The sequence below is a fragment of the Embiotoca jacksoni genome, unplaced genomic scaffold, assembly GCF_022577435.1.
Source record: "Embiotoca jacksoni isolate LCO1_2020_lvr unplaced genomic scaffold, fEmbJac1.0.p SCAF_7, whole genome shotgun sequence".
In the NCBI taxonomy this organism is placed as follows: domain Eukaryota; kingdom Metazoa; phylum Chordata; class Actinopteri; family Embiotocidae; genus Embiotoca; species Embiotoca jacksoni.
The window spans coordinates 9,210,220-9,230,104 of NW_027185425.1; the positions used below are offsets into that span (position 1 = coordinate 9,210,220).

At 39.8% G+C, this 19,885-nt stretch overlaps 1 protein-coding gene across 1 annotated transcript in view; it reads right to left on the minus strand.

Annotated features, from left to right (window-relative positions):
* Positions 1-40: 40 nt before the first annotated feature.
* The window catches only part of necab1 (N-terminal EF-hand calcium binding protein 1), a 29,669-nt gene continuing 9,824 nt past the window's right edge, over positions 41-19,885 (minus strand). Inside the window, exons 6-13 of the mRNA XM_069176593.1 lie at positions 14,582-14,718; positions 9,469-9,590; positions 8,487-8,563; positions 7,291-7,338; positions 4,479-4,591; positions 3,014-3,091; positions 1,980-2,071; positions 41-856 (exon numbers count right to left, since the gene is read on the minus strand). Coding sequence (XP_069032694.1) covers positions 828-856; positions 1,980-2,071; positions 3,014-3,091; positions 4,479-4,591; positions 7,291-7,338; positions 8,487-8,563; positions 9,469-9,590; positions 14,582-14,718 — 696 coding nt within the window. The 3' untranslated portion in view covers positions 41-827. The remainder of the gene's footprint in view (positions 857-1,979; positions 2,072-3,013; positions 3,092-4,478; positions 4,592-7,290; positions 7,339-8,486; positions 8,564-9,468; positions 9,591-14,581; positions 14,719-19,885) is intronic.

The window sequence follows — 19,885 nt, forward strand, 5'->3', positions numbered from 1 at the left end:
CAATTCCAGCATAAAGGGTGAGAAAGAGATGCACACAGGATACACAACAATATCATCTTTATTTAAGACTTTTATCTAAATATGTCACATTTAATACAGAAACAACAGAATGATGGTTTAATGAGCTCTCCAGAGCTGCTACAGTTGATACAGTTATATATATCTCTCTGTGCCTCTAACTCTCTCTTTCACACAAACGTATGTTTGTATGGCATTCTTTACGAAGACATTTATTGACATAATGGAGTGCCTCGCCCCTTAACATTAACCATAACCATCACAACTAAATGCCTGACCCTGACTCTTACCCCTTAACCTAACTCTAACCTGAAACCTAAAACAGAAAGTGAGGCCAAAATGTCCTCTCTTTCCCAAAATGTCCTCACAAGGTCTAAAACTCACAAAGATAGCTATAGAAGTACACACACATGCACACACGCACGCACGCACGCATGCTTCAGCTCTCATGAACTACCCTGGGGTGCAGATGATGTTACGTCACACACAGTGATGTCAGATCATCAGACGGGCCACTGTCTGACGAAGGCATTACTTTTAGGATGACAGAGTGTTGTCTAAGAGTGTAAACAAACACACGTGTGGGCTATTTCAGCTACCACCTAACTATGAAGGAACATGGAGGTTATAAATTCTATACTAATCACCATGACTTCACAAGTTGAGTTGAGTTAGTGTGTGTGTGTGTGTGTGTGTGTGTGAGAGAGAGTGAGTGAGTGCTGCTGCTGTGGACGTCCTGATGTGTTGACGGGTGACTGTCGGCTCTTTGCACCCATCAGTGACGGTCGGTGAAGGGTGCTCGTTCACTTTCAGTTGTTGTTGAGGACCCACCAGGAGGCTTCAGAGGAGATGCAGAAGAAATATTTACTGACCCTAACAAAATGACCCTAATCAATGAGACACTAAGCACATACTCTGCAATCTGTGTGTATGTGTGTGTGTGTGTGTGTGTGTATGTGTGTGTGTGTATGTACACTGTGTATTTGTGTGTAAGCTGAGACAAATTTACAAATTTACAAAGCACTGCCCACTGCTCGAAGTCCTATTAATTAAACGAGCAATATCTTTAATATCTTTAAGGTAGAATTAAGACAAATTCAAAGACAACTGATTTGAGCATGCATGTTAATATAATACTTCTACTGGCAAAATGTGAACAAAAGCTATCTTATTATTAATGAAACTAGTGAAAGTCTACGATGTTTATTTTATCGTGGCAAAGATAGAGAGCGGACATGATTAGCCAAGCGCTAAATGTCGTTATGTAGCTAAATATCATGTACCTTTGAAACTACATACGTTAAATATCCAGAAAAATAAACCAAATAAAAAACCTGAAGTCAATAAAATTCAACTGAATTAAAAAAGCTTAAATGCAAAAATGTTGCTTGTTTCCGTAGCTGAGTTACATCTCATGGAGTTGCTTAGTTATAATTTTAACTACAAACATCATAAAACAATGTTTTATTGTTTTGTTTGATATAACAAACATTAAATTGAGTAAAATCATGATTTTCCATGAAAATGAATCAACTTCATCTGCTAAGGCAAACTAAGAGATGCAGTTGAAAGCTTTATAAACAAGAAAATTGAACCTTGCAGTTTTCAATTTTTGTTTTATTTTATTTTATGCTGATTTACTTTGTTTGTAGTGATTCATTTATTTTTAGGTCAAAGTGTTGATTTTCAGGGGAAAGAGCGGACCGTTTTTTTTTCTTCTGCTTTTTCCAGCATTTCATTGATGCTTTATCACATCTGCAGGGTGAAAGTCTCAAACCAAAAACCTCTCAGCAGGACATTTTGTTATCTTAGGAAGCTGAGGCACCCTGATTTGAATTTAAAAGGAAGCCCTGTTTGTCTTCACAGCACGTCTTTTTGATCGATGATAGCCCCACTAAAGGTGAGTAGCTTCATTTTAAGAGGGGTGGGGTTGAGGGTGATGTGAGGCTTGTGAAGCTTACAAGGAACCAACATGGTGGTAAGGGTCTCAGGAGTTTCCAGGAAGTCCACGTTCCCCCTCTGGAAGGTTTTACTGTAGTTGGTCTGTAGGTGACTGGACAGAAAATAATAGACTCACTACATTTGATTTGCAAAAGCTTTGTAAAACACAACTCTTCTAGGCTATCAGCAAATTGAAACCTTTAAAATAACACCCTGCCCCTCAAATTTTTTTTCATACAATATTTATGTTTGCAAACATAAAAACACCCGTAAATACAAACACAATTCATTCACACAAACATAAAAGCTATCAAAAAGGATAAACAAAATTGGCATACCGGCAGTTCACTCCAATTTGACTGAAATTTGACGCTTGTTTTTCTTTTTCTGAATACATCTTTCTGGAACTGAAGTTCTTTCTCCATCAGTATAAAGTCAAAAAAATTCTGTTTGGTCTCCTTGCCTGCATGTTTTCATGTTTTATGCTAATTAGCTGGAAAAATCCCAAACTCATGCCAAGTGGTTAAAAGATATCACATAACATTTTGCAAATTTGTGCAAAATATGGACAAATTTGATGTATTTCTTCTCCAAGTAGCATTCTTCCTTTATTCCTTATGGTCTGTGATTGGAAACTGGCAATGTATTGATTTTTTTTGTTGGTTTAGAGAAGGAAGAGTCAACTGGGTTCAATGGGGTATTTTGTGCTCTATATTTGAGATATATTTTCATATATAACTTGAAATATTCCACAAAGACCATAGCTCACTTTTAAGTATTAATCGACACATGATGTGACAAAACCATGTTAATAAGTAATCAAATCTAATAATCCTGGTGAATAAGTGACCATAGTATTTCAGTTTTTGCCATTAATTCCTCTGATATTTGCTCCCAATCCGTTGTAGATACTCTCTTGTGTTTCTCATTAGTTTAATTAAAGTTTCACACAGAATAGACTGTCACTAAACACCAATGTTAGCCCAAAATAATTTGGGATTCATGAGAACAAGCCACATTAATCATGACGCATATGGGGCGGGTGAATACTCACTTCTTCCACACGTTGTTGTGCTCCCAGAATTCATAAAGAATGAAGCGTGATTCATTTGCCAGCCGCTGAACTGCGATGCTGCCGAATGCAAAAAGAGAGAGAGCACAAGTCATGCAATCACTAATTAGTGTGCTACATCATGTCCCCCGAACAACAGCCTCTCTTGTCTGAATTGTTTTCCACACTCTGGCTGTGTACAGGCACTGTGAACCTAAAACAAATGTGTGGCTTCACCCTCAAATTAACATTATATTCAGGGATGCATTGATGAAGGCTTTACTCAACATTTTAACATAAAAATAAGCTCACGAACAGAGTGTTGAGAAAAACAATCATGTCAAAGCATGTAAATGTCCACTGTTACTTTAGGCCACTGGATTCAGGGTAAAACCAAAGCGACAGTTAATGTGAGTGATTCAGTTTGTTCTGCTAAAAATGATTTTAGCCACAGAGGGACAAGGGTGATGGAGCTGAATCGGGACATTTCTAGTCATTAGCTGGAGAAAAAGACATTGCAAATGTTCTCTAATACGCTGACACAACATGTTATGGTCCTGACAGGAGAGACATATATTCTTCCAACCACAACACTGAGGTCCAGTTTTTGTAATGTATCCTGATTAATTCAGTGTTCCTCATGCGCAAGTTTTCTCAATGAGTGATTCTTGAGGCTTAATTCCTATAAAAAAAAAAAAAAAATTATAAAAAAAAAAAAGGCAGTGCTCAAAACTGCTCTACACAACAGAGCGGATGATTGAATTTGATAGAGATTTTTACTCCCAAATAAAAATTATGTTCTACTATAAATATGCAGCATGTTGTAGTGTTTGTGTGACTGAAAGGTTACTAAATGTTTTCTACAATTACATAAAAGACTGTAATCTGAATATACATTTCACAACTGGCAGGAAACATAATCTTCAGATAATATTAGCTTTCAGATGCATGTCACTGTGTTCATCCATCATCAAAGGAGACAGATCTGAATGGAGATGTAATCACATAGTCTAAGTGTGGAACTTGTTATATAAAAAGAGATGGTGGGCCCTTTCTCACTTCACAGATAGTATATCAATTATATATAGTGGCATTGGATGTAGATGGCCTCCTTCTTTTTTCTCTGGCCATCCTACTGATTGTAGAGGCTGTAACAGCTCAGACAAAAAATAATCAGGGAAGTGGATCTTGAGTTGATATTATTCGGTCACACTTAATTATCTCAAGGTGCAGGATTATCTTCTTGTCTTCATGTCCGAGTATGATTTTATTTCTTCTATTGCTAAATGATAACCACTCAGGAGGGTCAATGGAGAGAACACCTTTCTTCCATTACAAACAAATCACAAAGATCTGTGTAGACGCTGCTCTTTATGAAATCCTTTGCAAGAATGAGCAAAAACAGAAAGAGCAGAACTATACACAGCAAGTCCCTGAAACAAAGTGAACAAAGAGAATATGAACTGACTGAAGACATCCAGTCTGGGCACAAGCACACTCCATGTACTGTCTGAGAGCCAAACGAAACTCCTCCAGCTCCTCCTCCAGCACCGAGAGCTGCCTCTGGACTATTAGGATGTGCTGTGAAGATAACACACACACACACACACACACACACACACACACACACACACACACACACACACACACACACACACACACACACACACACACACACACACACACACACACACAGAGTCAGATTGTCAGAATTAGCTTCTGTACAGAGTCTTTTGGACTTGGTGGGGCGTTCAGACAGCTTTAGGGTTTCACAAAAAGATGGTGATTCACACAGTGAAGTGAACACACATACATTAGATCTCTTACACAATCTGCTGCATAATCCTGTCTTGGCATCAATTTCTGAATAAATGTTCCGGCCTATGTGCTCTGGGATGAGAACATGACCCTGGAGTCAGTTTCACAGGTGAAGGAAAACATTTTTAAAGCGCCTTCTTGTTCGAAGGCGTGAACAGCAGGGAGAAACCTGGTTTAATCATGACGACAGACAGCCTGCTAATCATTTCCTGTGGCTGATGAGAAACTGTTGACAGGCGAAGCGGATGATTGAACAGGAAGTGAATGGTTTTCCCATTGGCTATTACACTGTGTGTGTTAACGAGGGCGAGTCACCAGAAAATGAAAGGCAATGTAATGTCCTAAAGTGATGGAAACAAAAATTTGTGTGTGTGTGTGTGTGTGTCTGTGTCTGTGTGTCTGTGTGTGTCTGTGTGATAAAACGCCTCAGGACGTCTCTAATGTAGGAGAACAACACTCACACACACACTCTGGGACACATGTACTCAGGCGTGTAAACACACACAAACACAGTCACACCATCACACATCACCCCTGCATTGTGGGTCATTAATGGTTTTCTCAGCAACTCATTTATTCCCAGCGACACACACCATTAAACCAATTACATATTGATTAATTCACACACACTGACATCTGCATCAAATTAGTGATGAGAGATGACGGTGGCATGTAATATTCATATGCATGGTTTCATTTGCACTGCTGTGTTATGATACTGCCGGTGTACATACTACAATAGCTATCCTCCCTAGACTGAAACAACAATGTGAAATTAATGACTTACATATGAAATATTCAAATCTGCAGCTAGCTACTTGTCGGTAACTGACTTTTTAATCAATAACAAAAAAATATCAGCAACCATTTTGTTCTGGTTAAAAGAAAAACTCCAATAACTATCTGGTTCCTGCCTTTACAAAGTGAAGATGTGCTGATTTTCTCCGTTTTATTGCCTTCTGTTTTGTCCTCATAGACTTTGTGGGTTTTGGTCTGGTGGTTGGACAAAACAATATTTAAAAGAAATGTTGCTGTTGAAAAATGATACTTCATATATAAAATATGTTATGACAAGGGCCAGCAGTCAGGTTGGAGGGCCACTGTTTTATTAGTGTTGTAGAAACACAGGCTTGAATGTTTTTCTTCCTTTTTTGAGAATACATTGTAAATTTCTTTATGAAACTGTTTGTTTTAGAGTTAAATTTGAGTGCAGCTATTATATTTGCCATAAGCAAAGACAAATAAAATTATATCAGCTTATGAACTCCTTTGGCAAAACATGTCTCACAGTATGAATTCATGAATATACTTCTTATATGCTCTACAAGACAGGAGTAACGTATTTTGCATGCTTCCCTATGAAGATGAAGTATTAGATGTCACTGTATTATTTATTACGAGACTAATATTTACAGTAATAGCCACAGTAAGTGTGATTAAAATATTATGTAAATATTGTGAAATAAACAATGAAATGTGTCCGGGTAGCAAATATTCTTGCTAATGTCAGACCTTTTCATATTTAGTCTTCCCCAATGAAATTTCTCAACATGTCACATGTATCACCCTCATGATTTTAACATGTGAAATGCCAAAGACTACATGTAAAAAGGTATTTTGACATTTGTGGATAAATATGTTTAACGTGTTCATTTTTGTTCTAATTTTAAATTTGTCTCTTGGTTGTTGAAAAGTATAAATTAATCTATTTAATATTGACAATATTTAGCAGTCAAAAGAGTTAAAATATCTCATTACTTAAACATTTTCCCAAATAATAGAGTGGATTTTGGACTTTGGATTTTGGAGTAAAACGTCTGATCCTGACCCTGAAGAAAAATCCTTCTGTGAGTGTTTGTGTTGATGTATTCGTCAATAAGTCAGTGGTCAGAGTCGTCAGAGGATTTCTCAGCTATGAAATATGAGTGACATGAAGTTTGGCATGTGGACACTGATAGCGTGTACATACATGCACACTCAGTAAGCATAGTTAAAAAAAACAACACTCAGTCTACACAAACACAAGCCTGGAGGACATTTCATGAGTCAGAAGGTTTATACACAGAGGGAGCCAAACGAAATGTGTTCTGTTCTCATGTCAAGCTCTTTCATATGGATTTCTGTAAACGAAATACAAGATACCAGACAGACACACTGTGATGTGTTCTCTCTCCTCCTCTGAGTCAATACCTCACACTCTTGGAGTCTGCTCCCATACTCACAGTCTATGACCGAATATTGAGACTTAAACAGAAATATTAATGATAAAGACAGTCAGAGCAAAGGAAGATGGGCACAGCGCTTTGGTCAACTTTAACCCTGCTGTTGCTATGACAACCACTGACTGCCTATTATCAGTGTGTCCTCCCTTTCTATATTACACCACCATGTGAGAGCGGAGTCACACAAAGTGGTCACTGCAGTTAAAGAAGCAAAAAGTAGATAAGATTCAATGAACAAACCGATTTGCTCTCTAGGACTTCCTCTTCAACGGGCTCCAGACGGATCTCCTGCAGAACAAGAGGACACAGACAACGATAGATTTTCTTTAGTGCCGACACATTTTCAACAGCACACACTCCAGAATTTCCCCCCTATTGTCCACAATATTTATTTAAGTTTCTTAAACCTGCGATAACTGAGTTCTCTGGCAGCACCAACAAACTGGAAACACAACACAGATTTATTTTGATATCAAAAATCCATACCAAAACAACGTTTTAAGACTCTTAACGTCTGTAGCGCTGGACAAGATGCAGGTTTGTGATAATTTTCTGTTCCTTTGTCATTATGCGCTACTCTTTTCACACACAAGTTGTCATGTGATCCATATATTTATAGAAAAATCTCTCACCTCTAATGTACCACAGAGACTCTTAACAGCTTGTTTGGCTTGTTAGCCTTTAAACTAAGGCCATGTCCACTTGCAAGAGCTTTTCACTGGTTGCAGACACATTTAAATACAGAGCATTTTATTATTATTATTATTAGCCAGTCATTTACAAGAAAAAAAAGCAAAAACATTCTAAGTAAATTTTACTTTCGTTTTTCAATTAGAAATATATTTTTCTACTCTCCTCTTTTGTTAACCATCTCATGAGTGCTCAGACTTTTTTATTGCAAGGTCAACTGATCCACCAAATATTACTAGAATAACTAAAACAATGAAATACAACTGATAATTAAATGCTAAAATAAATAATGTGATAATACAAGTACAAACATTACATAATAAACATGACAGAAACTAGACATAAGAGGGGTTTCTGAGTGTAAAGTCCATTTATTTTATGGAGAAAGAAATGGTTTCCTTCTGTATTTTAGACTCTAAAATCTCTGATAACATGTCAGTTTTACATAACATTTAATGCAGTATTCAACACATGCAGATGGCAGCTCTGAGAGTTTGCATGCAACTGATATTTCCTATATACAACTATTTGCATATGTGTATGTGTTTGTACGTGGGATGGTGGTGTTGAGTTGAGTTAATCTGTTGATATTGTTGCCATAATTTGAGGTTAATTTCACAGAATGATGTGAAGACCAGATGGCCACGATGAGAAAGAGATAAAAACAGATGGAACCGAAGGGAAAAGAAGAAGAAGGTAGGAAGGAAAGGAGTGAATGAAAAGGTTGAGAAAAAAGGTCAAGAAACCTTTTGTTCTAGACGGTCAATAAGCTTCTGCAGTCTGTTGACCTGAATCATCCACTGGCTGTCTTCTTCGTAAACACCTGGAGGAGAGACAGAGGCAGAGAGGAGGATGGGTTTCAGACAGAAAGAGTAAACAAAGGTGAACGGATGAAAGGTGTTGCATACATTGCGTCCACTTTCATATACAGTCTATGGTCACAATGACAAAATTAAGTACATACGAAAATTCTGTACGGCAAGCACCTTGCGTGGCAGCTCTGCCGCTGCAGTGTGTTAATGGGAGGCAAAATGTAAAGCGCTTTGAGACTGCTAAGGCGATAATGCAAACTAAATGTAGTATATTATTCCGGTAAAGCACGTTGATATTGCTGATTTATTGTGTACAGAACTGAAGAAGCCTTTCTGGTTACAGTTTAAAACATCGTCAAGAAACTCAAAAAAGATTGCCTATGGCTTAGATTGACCATGACCTACATGACATATTTATTGTATACTAACTACAGGACAGTATCCTTTTAGAATTATGTAGCACATAATGTGTTGTATCAGTGTGTTGTATGGAAATGGGTGAAACTACAACAAGACAGAGGGAGAGAGATCTCCACGAACTGGATTTAAGATAGAGGATTGACTTTTGAAATTGACCAATTGTGTACAGTCACTAACCTCAAACCTCTACCTGAGCATCAGAAAAGTGCCAGAGCACACAGTGGCTTTTAAACATAGAAATGCATGTGTCACAACCCTCCTTCTCCTCAAGGTCTCTCTGTCTCACACTGCGCCTTCTCTCTCACACCTACCCGACCTTTGCTCCCCTCCTGTGCTCTGCTCACTGGCCTGTGGAGACACACAGACTCGAGTCCAGCAGCTTTTTTGGCTGCTGGCATCGACAACACAGCCAGAACCCAAATACGACACAACGCATTGCGTTGGTGCTGGTGAGATATTCAAACTCGGTATTAGACAGCAGAACATCTAAACCCACCTGAATTGACGAGGCTGAGGAGAGGGTTGTTGGGAGAGAGGCTGCTGTTCCTCTGAAGCCTTCGATTAGAGCGGCGACCTGACCACTGGATGGACAAAACCTCTGGCTTCAAGGGGCCCTGTCTGGAGTCAGAACAGATCAATTCCTATTATCTATTATCACATCATGATATTTTAGCTTTTTTTTTCTCTTTTTTTATGTTACATAAAAAGACATGTTGCATGACCATCTAAACCTTCTGCAATACTCACATTAAAACAGCTTTCATTGAATAGTTTGTCTTGCACTGTACACTGAATAACAGATGGGTAAGGGATCACTGGTAATTATCACATTCAAGGGGTGTTGGAGCGTTAAAATGTTGTAAGATGTGACAATCTTACAATTTAAGAAGGTGCCCACAGTCTAAAGTTGTGCCAGCTGAGAATAAATTCAGCAAACCTGAAGACATCTTGGCTTATATTGCATTCGCATGTCGTGTTGGGCTGACAGTGACGATAATGCCCGTGACAAGGTACATGCCCCCACAGGGTGACATCACCTAAGATTTATCTTACTGCTGTCAAGCAGTTTGGCCCCATACTTTGAAAAGACCTCAGGGTGTCTATGGGGTCGTGTGTGTGTCAACACGCACATGTTTGTGTGTGTGAAAGAGGGTCTCTTTTCAAACCTTTTTCAGACTTCACATTGTTATTTCTTGTTGAATTCCAGGTCAGCTACGCTTCACACACATAACATAAACAATATTTCATGTTTACTCTTGTCAGGCAAAGGCACTTTATTCCCAGATATAACCAGCTTTTAATTTAGATGGGTTCTGGCTGTGATTGGATGGGTAAGGGGGTCATGACAGACTCCATGCCTTTTGCATAGCTCCATTTAATGTTTTTCCCAAAATGAAAACTATTCCATTAACCCACTGATTTATAGTTATGAAAATGTATGACTTTTTCAAGACTTTTAATGAGGAAGCATTTGATATAGGCTACTCAAACAAATTATGTATAAAATGTGTTAAAAAAAATCTGATCAGTCACACAGAAAAAGTAAGTACACCCCACATTTATCTCACCTTCAGATACATAAAAGTAGAGTCAGGGTTCCTGATTAATTGCCAATGTTTAGAACCTCCTTAGGGAGTTACAGGTGGAACCAGTCTTTTTCAAACCTCTGACATCAAGGGTCTGTGGTTTTCTTTGCTATTCAAGTGTGTGGTGTCATCATGCCAAAATATAAAGAGCTCTATAAGGCCTTCCGAAAAAATAGGATGTGGATGCCTGTGAGGCTGTCAAGGGATTTGAAATATCTCCAAATTATTTGAAATCAATCATTAAAGAAGTCTCTAAGAAAAAGTGGGTTTGAAAAACAGTAATGAAATAAAACCCTCAAACATCTTTCAACTGAAGGATTTTTGCATGGAAGAGCTGTCAAAAATTTCAGCAAGCCGATGTCAAGGACTGATGGACAATCATGAGAAACGCCCACAAGAAGTTATGTCTGCTAAAGGAGGCAATACAACCCTTTGAAGCCAAGGGCGTTTTTATTTTTTCCACAGAAGAATATTACATCTATTGATTTATTTTAATACATGACTAAAAAAACCTTTTCGTGTTGTTCAAGTATACCATACTTATCTGTAGGCACATTTTCAAAGAGGTTTGCTTGTACACACATGTCAGAAGAGCCAAATATTTCATGGGGGTGCCCCTGTTTTCCCATGACTTTATATTGAGTACTTTTAAATCCTAACTCTAGAGGATATCTCATACAGCACAAGGTGATCACAATCTCAATGTGAAGACCTGTGACGATGCTTTTTCTAAAACACTGAAATCGTAATCAGCTTATTCAGAATGGTTTGCTCTTATTAAGAAGAGTGTGGTTGTACCATATGACACAACTTAGAGGGGATTTTATTTTAAATTCCCCCTTCCACCACTGGGAGAATGCAGTTTAATTAATTCACAAGCTGCAGTCTAATATGTCTCTACCCTTGACGCTTGGAGGAAGAGGAACTGGGTGGTGGGTCCCTCTCGGTCTGCCAGTGAGTCATATTCTCAGCTACATCGCATCTTTAATTGCTAAAACTGATAAACTAAAAGAGCAAAGCCCAGCAGCTTTCCCGTCTTCATGTTACTCTCACAGCTTTTATGTCAGCTGAGAGGGAGGGAATAGAGGTTAAGAACTGCTGAGGAAAGAGTGTGGCCAGAATTAGAAGAGGGTGAATAAAAGGCCACCAAGGGCAAGTATTGATTTATTGTTATGGTTGAGGGTCTGTATTAAGCAAATAAAAACAGTTACAGTACAGGGAGTAGTGAAAGTAATACTACTTTCAAAATGAACAGCAATTTATGAAAACAAAGCTCGAGCTCAGCTCCAAGTGATACCATGCATCCATGAATATGGGCTCCCATTTTTCCATCACTTCTTCACACGTATGAAACGGACCACAAAAACCTATTTAAAGCCACCAGAGAAATAACCAGATCTCTGGATGTTTGGAAGAACAGAGTGAATGCATTCAGATGCACAGGGGAATTTCTCAAGTGAGAGGGAGGCTAGAGGAGAAGAAGCTGCTTGGGGAACGAGGCACAGTCACACTTTGAAATGACATGAGAGGGTAACAGAGACATTTACAGGAGGGGAGGAGAGGGAATGAAAGAAAGGAAGAGTTTTGACTCAAATGTCCATTACCCAAGACCATCATTCGCTGCCCCGGAGTGTAAGTGCAAACATGATAAAGATGAGAAAAGGGATAGAAGTGACAGAATAAACTTTCAGGGATCCTTTCAAACTGAACTCTCAAAAACATGTCAAACCAAAACAAATATTATTGGAAGATGTGAAGTCGTGCAACAGAATTGCATTCAATAAATGTGGAAATACTGTCATGTGTCTTTGTGGACGTAATGTAGACAAACATACCAGATAAAAAGTGACTTGTGATATGAAGTCCGCAGTATGCTAAAAATTAACTGGTTCATATGAACTTAGAATAATTGACATTCATTTTGATGCACTCGGTTGTGTTTACAAAAAGTACCTCATTTAACTGTCTGAAAAATGGATATTGAGACCTTGACAGAGAAGTTAAAATCTTGTCTTCTTTCCAACCTCTAAAAACCTACCTATATTCCAGTGGATGTGCCAATATGTTGTTTTATAACAAACAACATGGGAACAAACTTTGCTAAGCCACACCCTTCTTTTTGCTATGGTTGTTATATTTTGACATTTTGGGGGGATTTTCTGGGATTTCCACTGTTTTTGCTTTATTCATAAATTTTAAATGTGCATAAAAATAGTTGGATGCAAATATCTTTAAGGGTATCCGATGCCAGTAGATAAAAATATGCTTACCCTCTCTTGGCACAACAGTCGGGTCATGCATTTTGGATTTTGGAGAGGATAAAAAATAAGAAACCATCTAACTGTTATGGTTACTCGACAGAAAATTAACTTCCTAGTTACAGTTGCTTAACTAAGACAAATGCTTTTTGGTCACAGGGTTTAGTGAAAGGTCAGTTTAAGAGAATGCTATAATTGTTATAACAATTACAGTAATTTTCTGAAAGGTTTTTCGAAGTACTTTGCTTCAACCGTATCTCAGCCTTAACATGTGGGTAGGATATTTCTGACGCTTCAGTAGGAACATAATGACGCACAGACAGATAGCAATGCAGCCTATCTACCAATATCTTACCATTACAGAGACTGGAAGGTGAATCGGTAAACATATAAAAATGCCTGTCTGGATTTGAAAACTGAAAACTACAAATTTCTGCTCATTTGTTGAACCAAGACCTGTAACCAGACGGTAAAAGATTGTGCGTCATTACCTGACCTTAAAATATGCCATCCTTTAAATGAACATTACCTACAGGGGGGACCCATAGACATGTCCACACACACACACACACACACACACACACACACACACACACACACACACACACACACACACACACACAAACACACATAAACCATATATTAAATCCCCGGCACATGTACACTGGTGAGTCACAAATTAAATTAGCACACCAGGGGCATGTCTGATCAAGAATTGCACGTACACAGCAGCCATAGCCATAGCCACAGTCTCAGACACACACACACACACACACACACACACACACACACACACACACACACACACACACACACACACACACACACACACACAACAGAGCTCGCAAAGAACAAAAGGCTCAGGTTGAATCATCTGTGGTTCAGTGGCTCACACAGAGAGAGCATGCAGGTGAGTGTTCATTATCAGTCGGTACATTTATAAACATGCCAATAATTAGATCATACCATATCAAGGTCATATTCTAATTTTGAATTTGACACACATTCAAAAACATGGCTTGCAGAAATAAAAATAAAAAGTTTATAATTTTGCATTTGGTGATGATGAAGGTGTTTAAAAAAAAAAAAAAAAAAAAAAAAAAAATCGGAAACAACTGGGGAGCCTTGAGAATTAGCTAAGCCCTTGTGGACCATAAAACCAAAACAATGCAGTGAAAGATGCTAAAATGCTCCGAAGAGCTGATGGAACAATGATTAGCTGAGAGTATGTCAGCTCAGACCAAACATTGTATTTTAATTTCCCAAATTGTTGAGATCGTCTTCAGGTGTGTTATCCCACCCTCTGTGACTCATTTCTCTCAGGTCTTAATAAACCCTTTTTTATGTGCTCCACTTCGCCTACATTTCCCCCATAGGAAGAGGATTTACGTATTAATCAAATAAATAATCAGTCATAGGTGTGTGCTGGATTACAGGAAGAGCAGGTGTTCTTGATAAACACTGGTTAAGAACCTGTGATCCTTGGAAAAAAGCATTCAAGTCTATAATGTGGGATCTGTGTGTAAGTCTGTGTGTGTGGTTTGGACAAAATTGTGAAACTAAGTGTGAGAACTGTAATTATGAACGCCAGCTGATACATTTTGTTTGAAAGACTAATTGCGTGTGTGTGTGTGTGTGTGTGTGTGTGTGTGTGCGTGTGTGTGTGTGTGTGTGTGTGTGTGTGTGTGTGTGTGTGTGTGTGTGTGTGTGTGCGTGTTTGTGTATGTGTGTGGGCATGTGAGGGACCAAAGACATTTGTTCTTACTTCTCTTGGCGAGTCTGCTCGGCTGTGGTTTCCATGGCGCACTCCAGTGAGCTTTGAAGCGAATGAAGCTGATTGGTTGTCTCCTTCAGAAGGAAGCGGGTCACAAACTGCTCCAGGTGGGTGGACTCCTGATAATCCTGCCAATCAAGCCGAGGAGGAGGACAAATTAGAGTAGGAGGAACGACAAGGAGGGTTGAACGAGGAGAGCTGTGATACGTTTCACATGCCAGCCGAGAGTCAATCAGTGTCCAGACCTCCTCTGCTAATTAAAATATGCCCACGGGATTATTCATTCAGAAAAGATTGCACAACATTGCTGCTGGGAAAGAGAAGAGATGGAAGAGGAAGATGTCAAACTTTTGTTCTTCACATTCTCTCTCGCTAAAATCTATCCTCCCAACTGTCTGCAATCTGTCAACTGACTTTCAAATGATTATAAGAAAAAGTCATTTTACTTTACTTTAATTTGTTCACATCATTAACTGATCTGTGTGCATCAAGGTTTTTGGCTGCTAAATATTCCTCTGTATTTACCATGAATTTACTTTGTTGTCTGTTTAGTATTTGTGCTGGGCAGACAGCATACAGTTAATACATAAAAGCCTTCTGACTGAAAATAAGGTTGATGAGAGCAGAGAGAGTTAACCAAAACAGTTAAAGGCTCCAAAGCCAAAACAAGGAGCTGAAAGACGGTAAAACACCTGAGGGAACCTGCAAAATCATGTGATAATTATGTGCATGCTTGTGGCAGTTTTCACATAGTTATTTGGCCCATCGTTACTTTACAGTACAGCTTTAAAGAATGAATAGTTTGGCTTTCTAGCAGTGAAAAAACAATCACTACTCCAATGATCGGCAATTGTTGACTCGTTGTAATGCTTCTTGTTTCTGATTGGCACATGGGGTGTCTGAATAATTTGTGTTAGATGACATGTTTACATTTAAGTTACAAATAACATCAAATCTGTGTGACAGTCATCAGCACCTTTCCATTCTGTGAGTCAAGGGTACATTTATATTTGGCAGCTTGTGTTTGTTGGGGAAGCTGATGAAAAAAAAACCTCAGTGATATTATGGATAGATGTCATTGCAAAGCCTAGAATGGGGTAGTAGGGCTGAGTGTTGTTTTGGATCTAATCAAAGGGGAGTGAAGGATGCTCGGCACAGCAGAGTTTGCTTGTTGCACACTGCACCTGCGCCCAGAGTTTTGAGCACAGGGACTGTTGGTGTACTTGACTAACAATGAAATGCTTGAAGGCAAACGCTAATGCAAGATAGATGAGAGAATGACAAATGCATGAATGTGTGTGTGTGTGTGTGTGTGTGTGTGTGTGTGTGTGTGTGTGTGTGTGTGTGTGTGTGTGTGTGATAGAGAGAGAGAGACAAACAAAAAAAGGAGGACAGAAAGGAAATACATTTTGGTGTTTATATCAACGGGTAAAGACTGTTTTCAAAAGTACAATAAATATAAGGTTATTTTTAAAAGCTGGATTTGATTATCAGATGGTCAGGAAGTGCACACACACACACACACACACACACACACACACACACACACACACACACACACACACACACACACACACACACACACACACACACACACACACACACACACACACACACTAGTTGCGAGTCCTTCTGTAAGTGAAACAAACTCTTCTCCAGAACATGAAGCAGATCAAAAGGCTCTCTGCAATCAGTCCAGTTGACAGCATATTCGACAATGGTTTTACCAGCTAAATAAGATGGCACACAATCTCCTGTGTATGTGATGTTTAAAAAAGTATTTTTATTGGTCATGGGTGTTGTTTGATCCCCTGACATTTAGTCAGCAAACACACACACATGCACACACACTTGCACATGCACGCGCATTCACTCACTCCGTGAGAGTGAGTCACGACAAAACTGGTGAAGGTCAGTCTCCTGCGATCTGAGCATAGATTACCTCCTGTGATCTGTACCTTTGTGAGTGTGTCCATGTCGCCAATCTACAGCCATTTTAAAGAGGCTGAAGGTCTGTCTGATTTTTTCCCTTTTTGGCTCTCCTCAGATCTTTTATTGTCGGTTGTACAAAAGATCAAATGAGGGCTTGGTTGGAGGTAATGCTTTGTGATTTTCCAAAATGTTCTACTTCAGTTTCTGACCCAGTACTGCTTGCCCAAGTCCCACCGCTTATGTCTGGACTTAATCTAATGGCTTTACCTGAGTAATTTCAAAGTCCTGAATGTAAATCATCATTGAATAGCAAAGTAGCAAGGAAAGGCTTGTTCCAGCTATTCAGAATTCATTACTAATTTTGGTCTTGTCCAGTTGCTAAGTTTAGATATTTAGTAACATCTAGTCAGTCTTGGAACTTGTTTTTATTTAGTAATGTGTACATTTCCACTCAGTAATTACTTACATTACAACTATGCCAACTTACATATAGCTGTGCAGAATGCATATGTATATTTTATCAACCAGACACAATTCTCATTTATTTTCATGAATTAAAACCTTTGGTTGGCCTTGGCATGAATATCTGTACAAATAAAACCCTGAGCGTCTCTGATCAGATGCGTATTTATATATCTGGCTCTGATGTAGATGCACAGTCTTGTTCCAGCTTCCCCCGCATGCAGATATTTGATGCAGGTACACAAAAGCACACACATATATTAGCTTGTGTGAACACGTTTATCATTCGGAGAAAAAAAAGAAACACCTTGCAAATGCTCACACATGCAGCCAGCCCCCTCACCTACACCAGAGACCACCCACTGAAAGACATATACAGATCAACAGAGCAACTGTGCTTTAGTCTGTGACTAATGCAGCATCTGTTCTCTTTCTCGCTCAGCCAATACTCAATAACAGTCAGAGAAACATATAGTGCATCATACCATTTTACTTATTCTGTGCTGTAACTTAATCTTAGGGTCAAAGAAATCTTTAAAGGCATCACATGTTTAATGAAAGGAAAATCTATGAATTCAAAGAGGCTCTTTGGAAGAAACCAGCAGTGTGAAATGTTGCCTCTCCGTTCGCCAATCCAGTACAGCAATTTAATTTGAAAGTTAATGCCAATTCTGTCCAATTTGTTTTCACTTGAGCTAAAAACCTCTGAGGAAACAGTGGTCTGTGAGGCAGCATTTGAAGTCCTGTTTTTCCTGTGAGAATTGACCAAAGGTTTTTAAAGTCCAGGTCAAGTTGAATAATCCTTTCTACTTGCATACACTCACTGTTGTTTCTCATTTTTCTCCCCTGCAGTCTCTTTTCCAGCTCTCAACAACTCTCTTGGAGGACAAAAATGTATCTGAGGTGCAATTTGATTTTCGCACCTCAGTTCGGCACATTTTGAGGCCGATGAAAGATTGGAAAGGGGTTGCTAAAATATCTGTATCTTTCATTCTTTGTGGAAATAAAGGTGGAATTTCGGGCAAATGTAATTCTCTGCTGTGCTCTCTGAGGTCCAACCTTTTTAAACCTTTCACCAAAAATACCTTTTTGTCTTGGACTAAAAAGTCTTCTAAGGATATATATTGGTTTATACAATGCTATTTAATTACACTCCATTTTTTCTTAATGAATGTGTTGAAATTATGCAGGTTGATTTCATTTTCTCTTCTCTTTATGTGCCCACATATTTTCCAAACCAAAAACGTTATCTTCCATCATCCTTTATCTTTGTCACCACGGTTTTTAGGGCTTGAAGTTGGATGTCATTATTTGTTGTGTTTCCAGGCCAGCTGGGATATATAAATCCTTCAGCTTGTTCTGGGTCTTCCCCGGGGTCTACTGCCAGTTGGGCGTGCCCGGAAAACCTCCAGTGGGAGGCCCCAGGAGGATCCTGATCAGATGCCCGAACCAACTTAGCTGACTCCTTTCGATACGAAGGAGTAGTGGCTCTACTACTCTTCATGGTCTGCAAACAGCAGAGAGGCAATCCCAAGACCTCCAAACCTGACGTTCTCCTCCTCCCGGCTGCGCCTAGATATGCTGTCCATGAAGGTCACAAACAGGATCGTGACAGAGGACAGACCTGGCGGAGGCCAACACCCACCTGAAACGTGTCTGACTTATTGCAGAGAATACGAACACAGCTCCTACTGCAGTTGTACAGAGATCGGATGGCCCGTTGCAATGGCTCCAGCACCCTGTACTCCTGCAGCACCCCCCACAAACACCCCTGAGCGACCCGGTCAAAAGCTTTCTCCAAGTCCACAAAGCACATATAGACTGGATCTGCAAACTCCCAGGACCCCTCCAGTAGTCTTGCGAGGGTGGTACCACGACAGGCACGATGACCTTCTGACCACAACTCCTAGCGGTCACGTCCACAATAGAGGTTTTGAACATGGATTCCATTTCCCCAACCCCAATGTGTGAGAAGTTCTTCTGGACATGACAGTAGAAGACCTCCCGGACAGATTCCTCCGCAAGACGTTCTCAGTTCACCCTCACTACACATTTGGGCTTGCCAGGTCTTTCCAGCCGACTCCCCCGTCATCCGATCCAACTCATCACCAGGTGGTGATCAGTTCACAGCTCTGCTCCTCTCTTCACCTGAGTGTCCAAGGCATACTGCCGCAGGTCACCTGATACAACTGCAACGTCGATCATTGATCTCCAGCCTAAGGTGTTCTGTTATCAGGTACACTTATGAGCCACCTTATGCTTGAACATGGTGTTCGTTATGGCCAAACCGTGGCTAGCACAGAAGTCCAATAACGAAACACCATTCGGGTTCAGATCAGGCAGGCCGTTCCTCCCAATCACCCCCCGCCAGGTTTCTCCATCGTTGCCCACATGAGCATTGAAGTCTCCCAGGAGAACTATGGAGTTAGCAGGCGGCGCCCTTTCCAGGACTCCCCCCATCGACTCCAAGAAGGCCGGATACTCTGAACTGCTGTTTGCTGCATAAGCACAATCAACTGTCAGAGCCTTCCTCCCTGCAACCCGCAGGCACATGGAGGCGACCCTCTCGTTCCCCGGAGAGAACTCCAACACGGCAGCGCTCAGCCGGGGGCTCGTGAGTATCCCTAAGTGACAAATGATTGATTAAATTCCAGCACAATGCCTACGATGAGATGTGTCTGCCTCAGTGCAGATCCACGGGGTGATACGAGCTTCACAGCGTGTCATATGTGCCTGATGAGATACGATAGAGGAATAGAAAGTGCCAAGAAGAAAAAGAAACTCTCCCTGCAGATCTAATCTCCTTTCTTATCCTCACACCCATTTCCCATTTGTCTTCATCATTCCCCTCTTCATCATCTCTGATCATTTACCTTCATCTCTGTCTGTCTGTCATCTCTC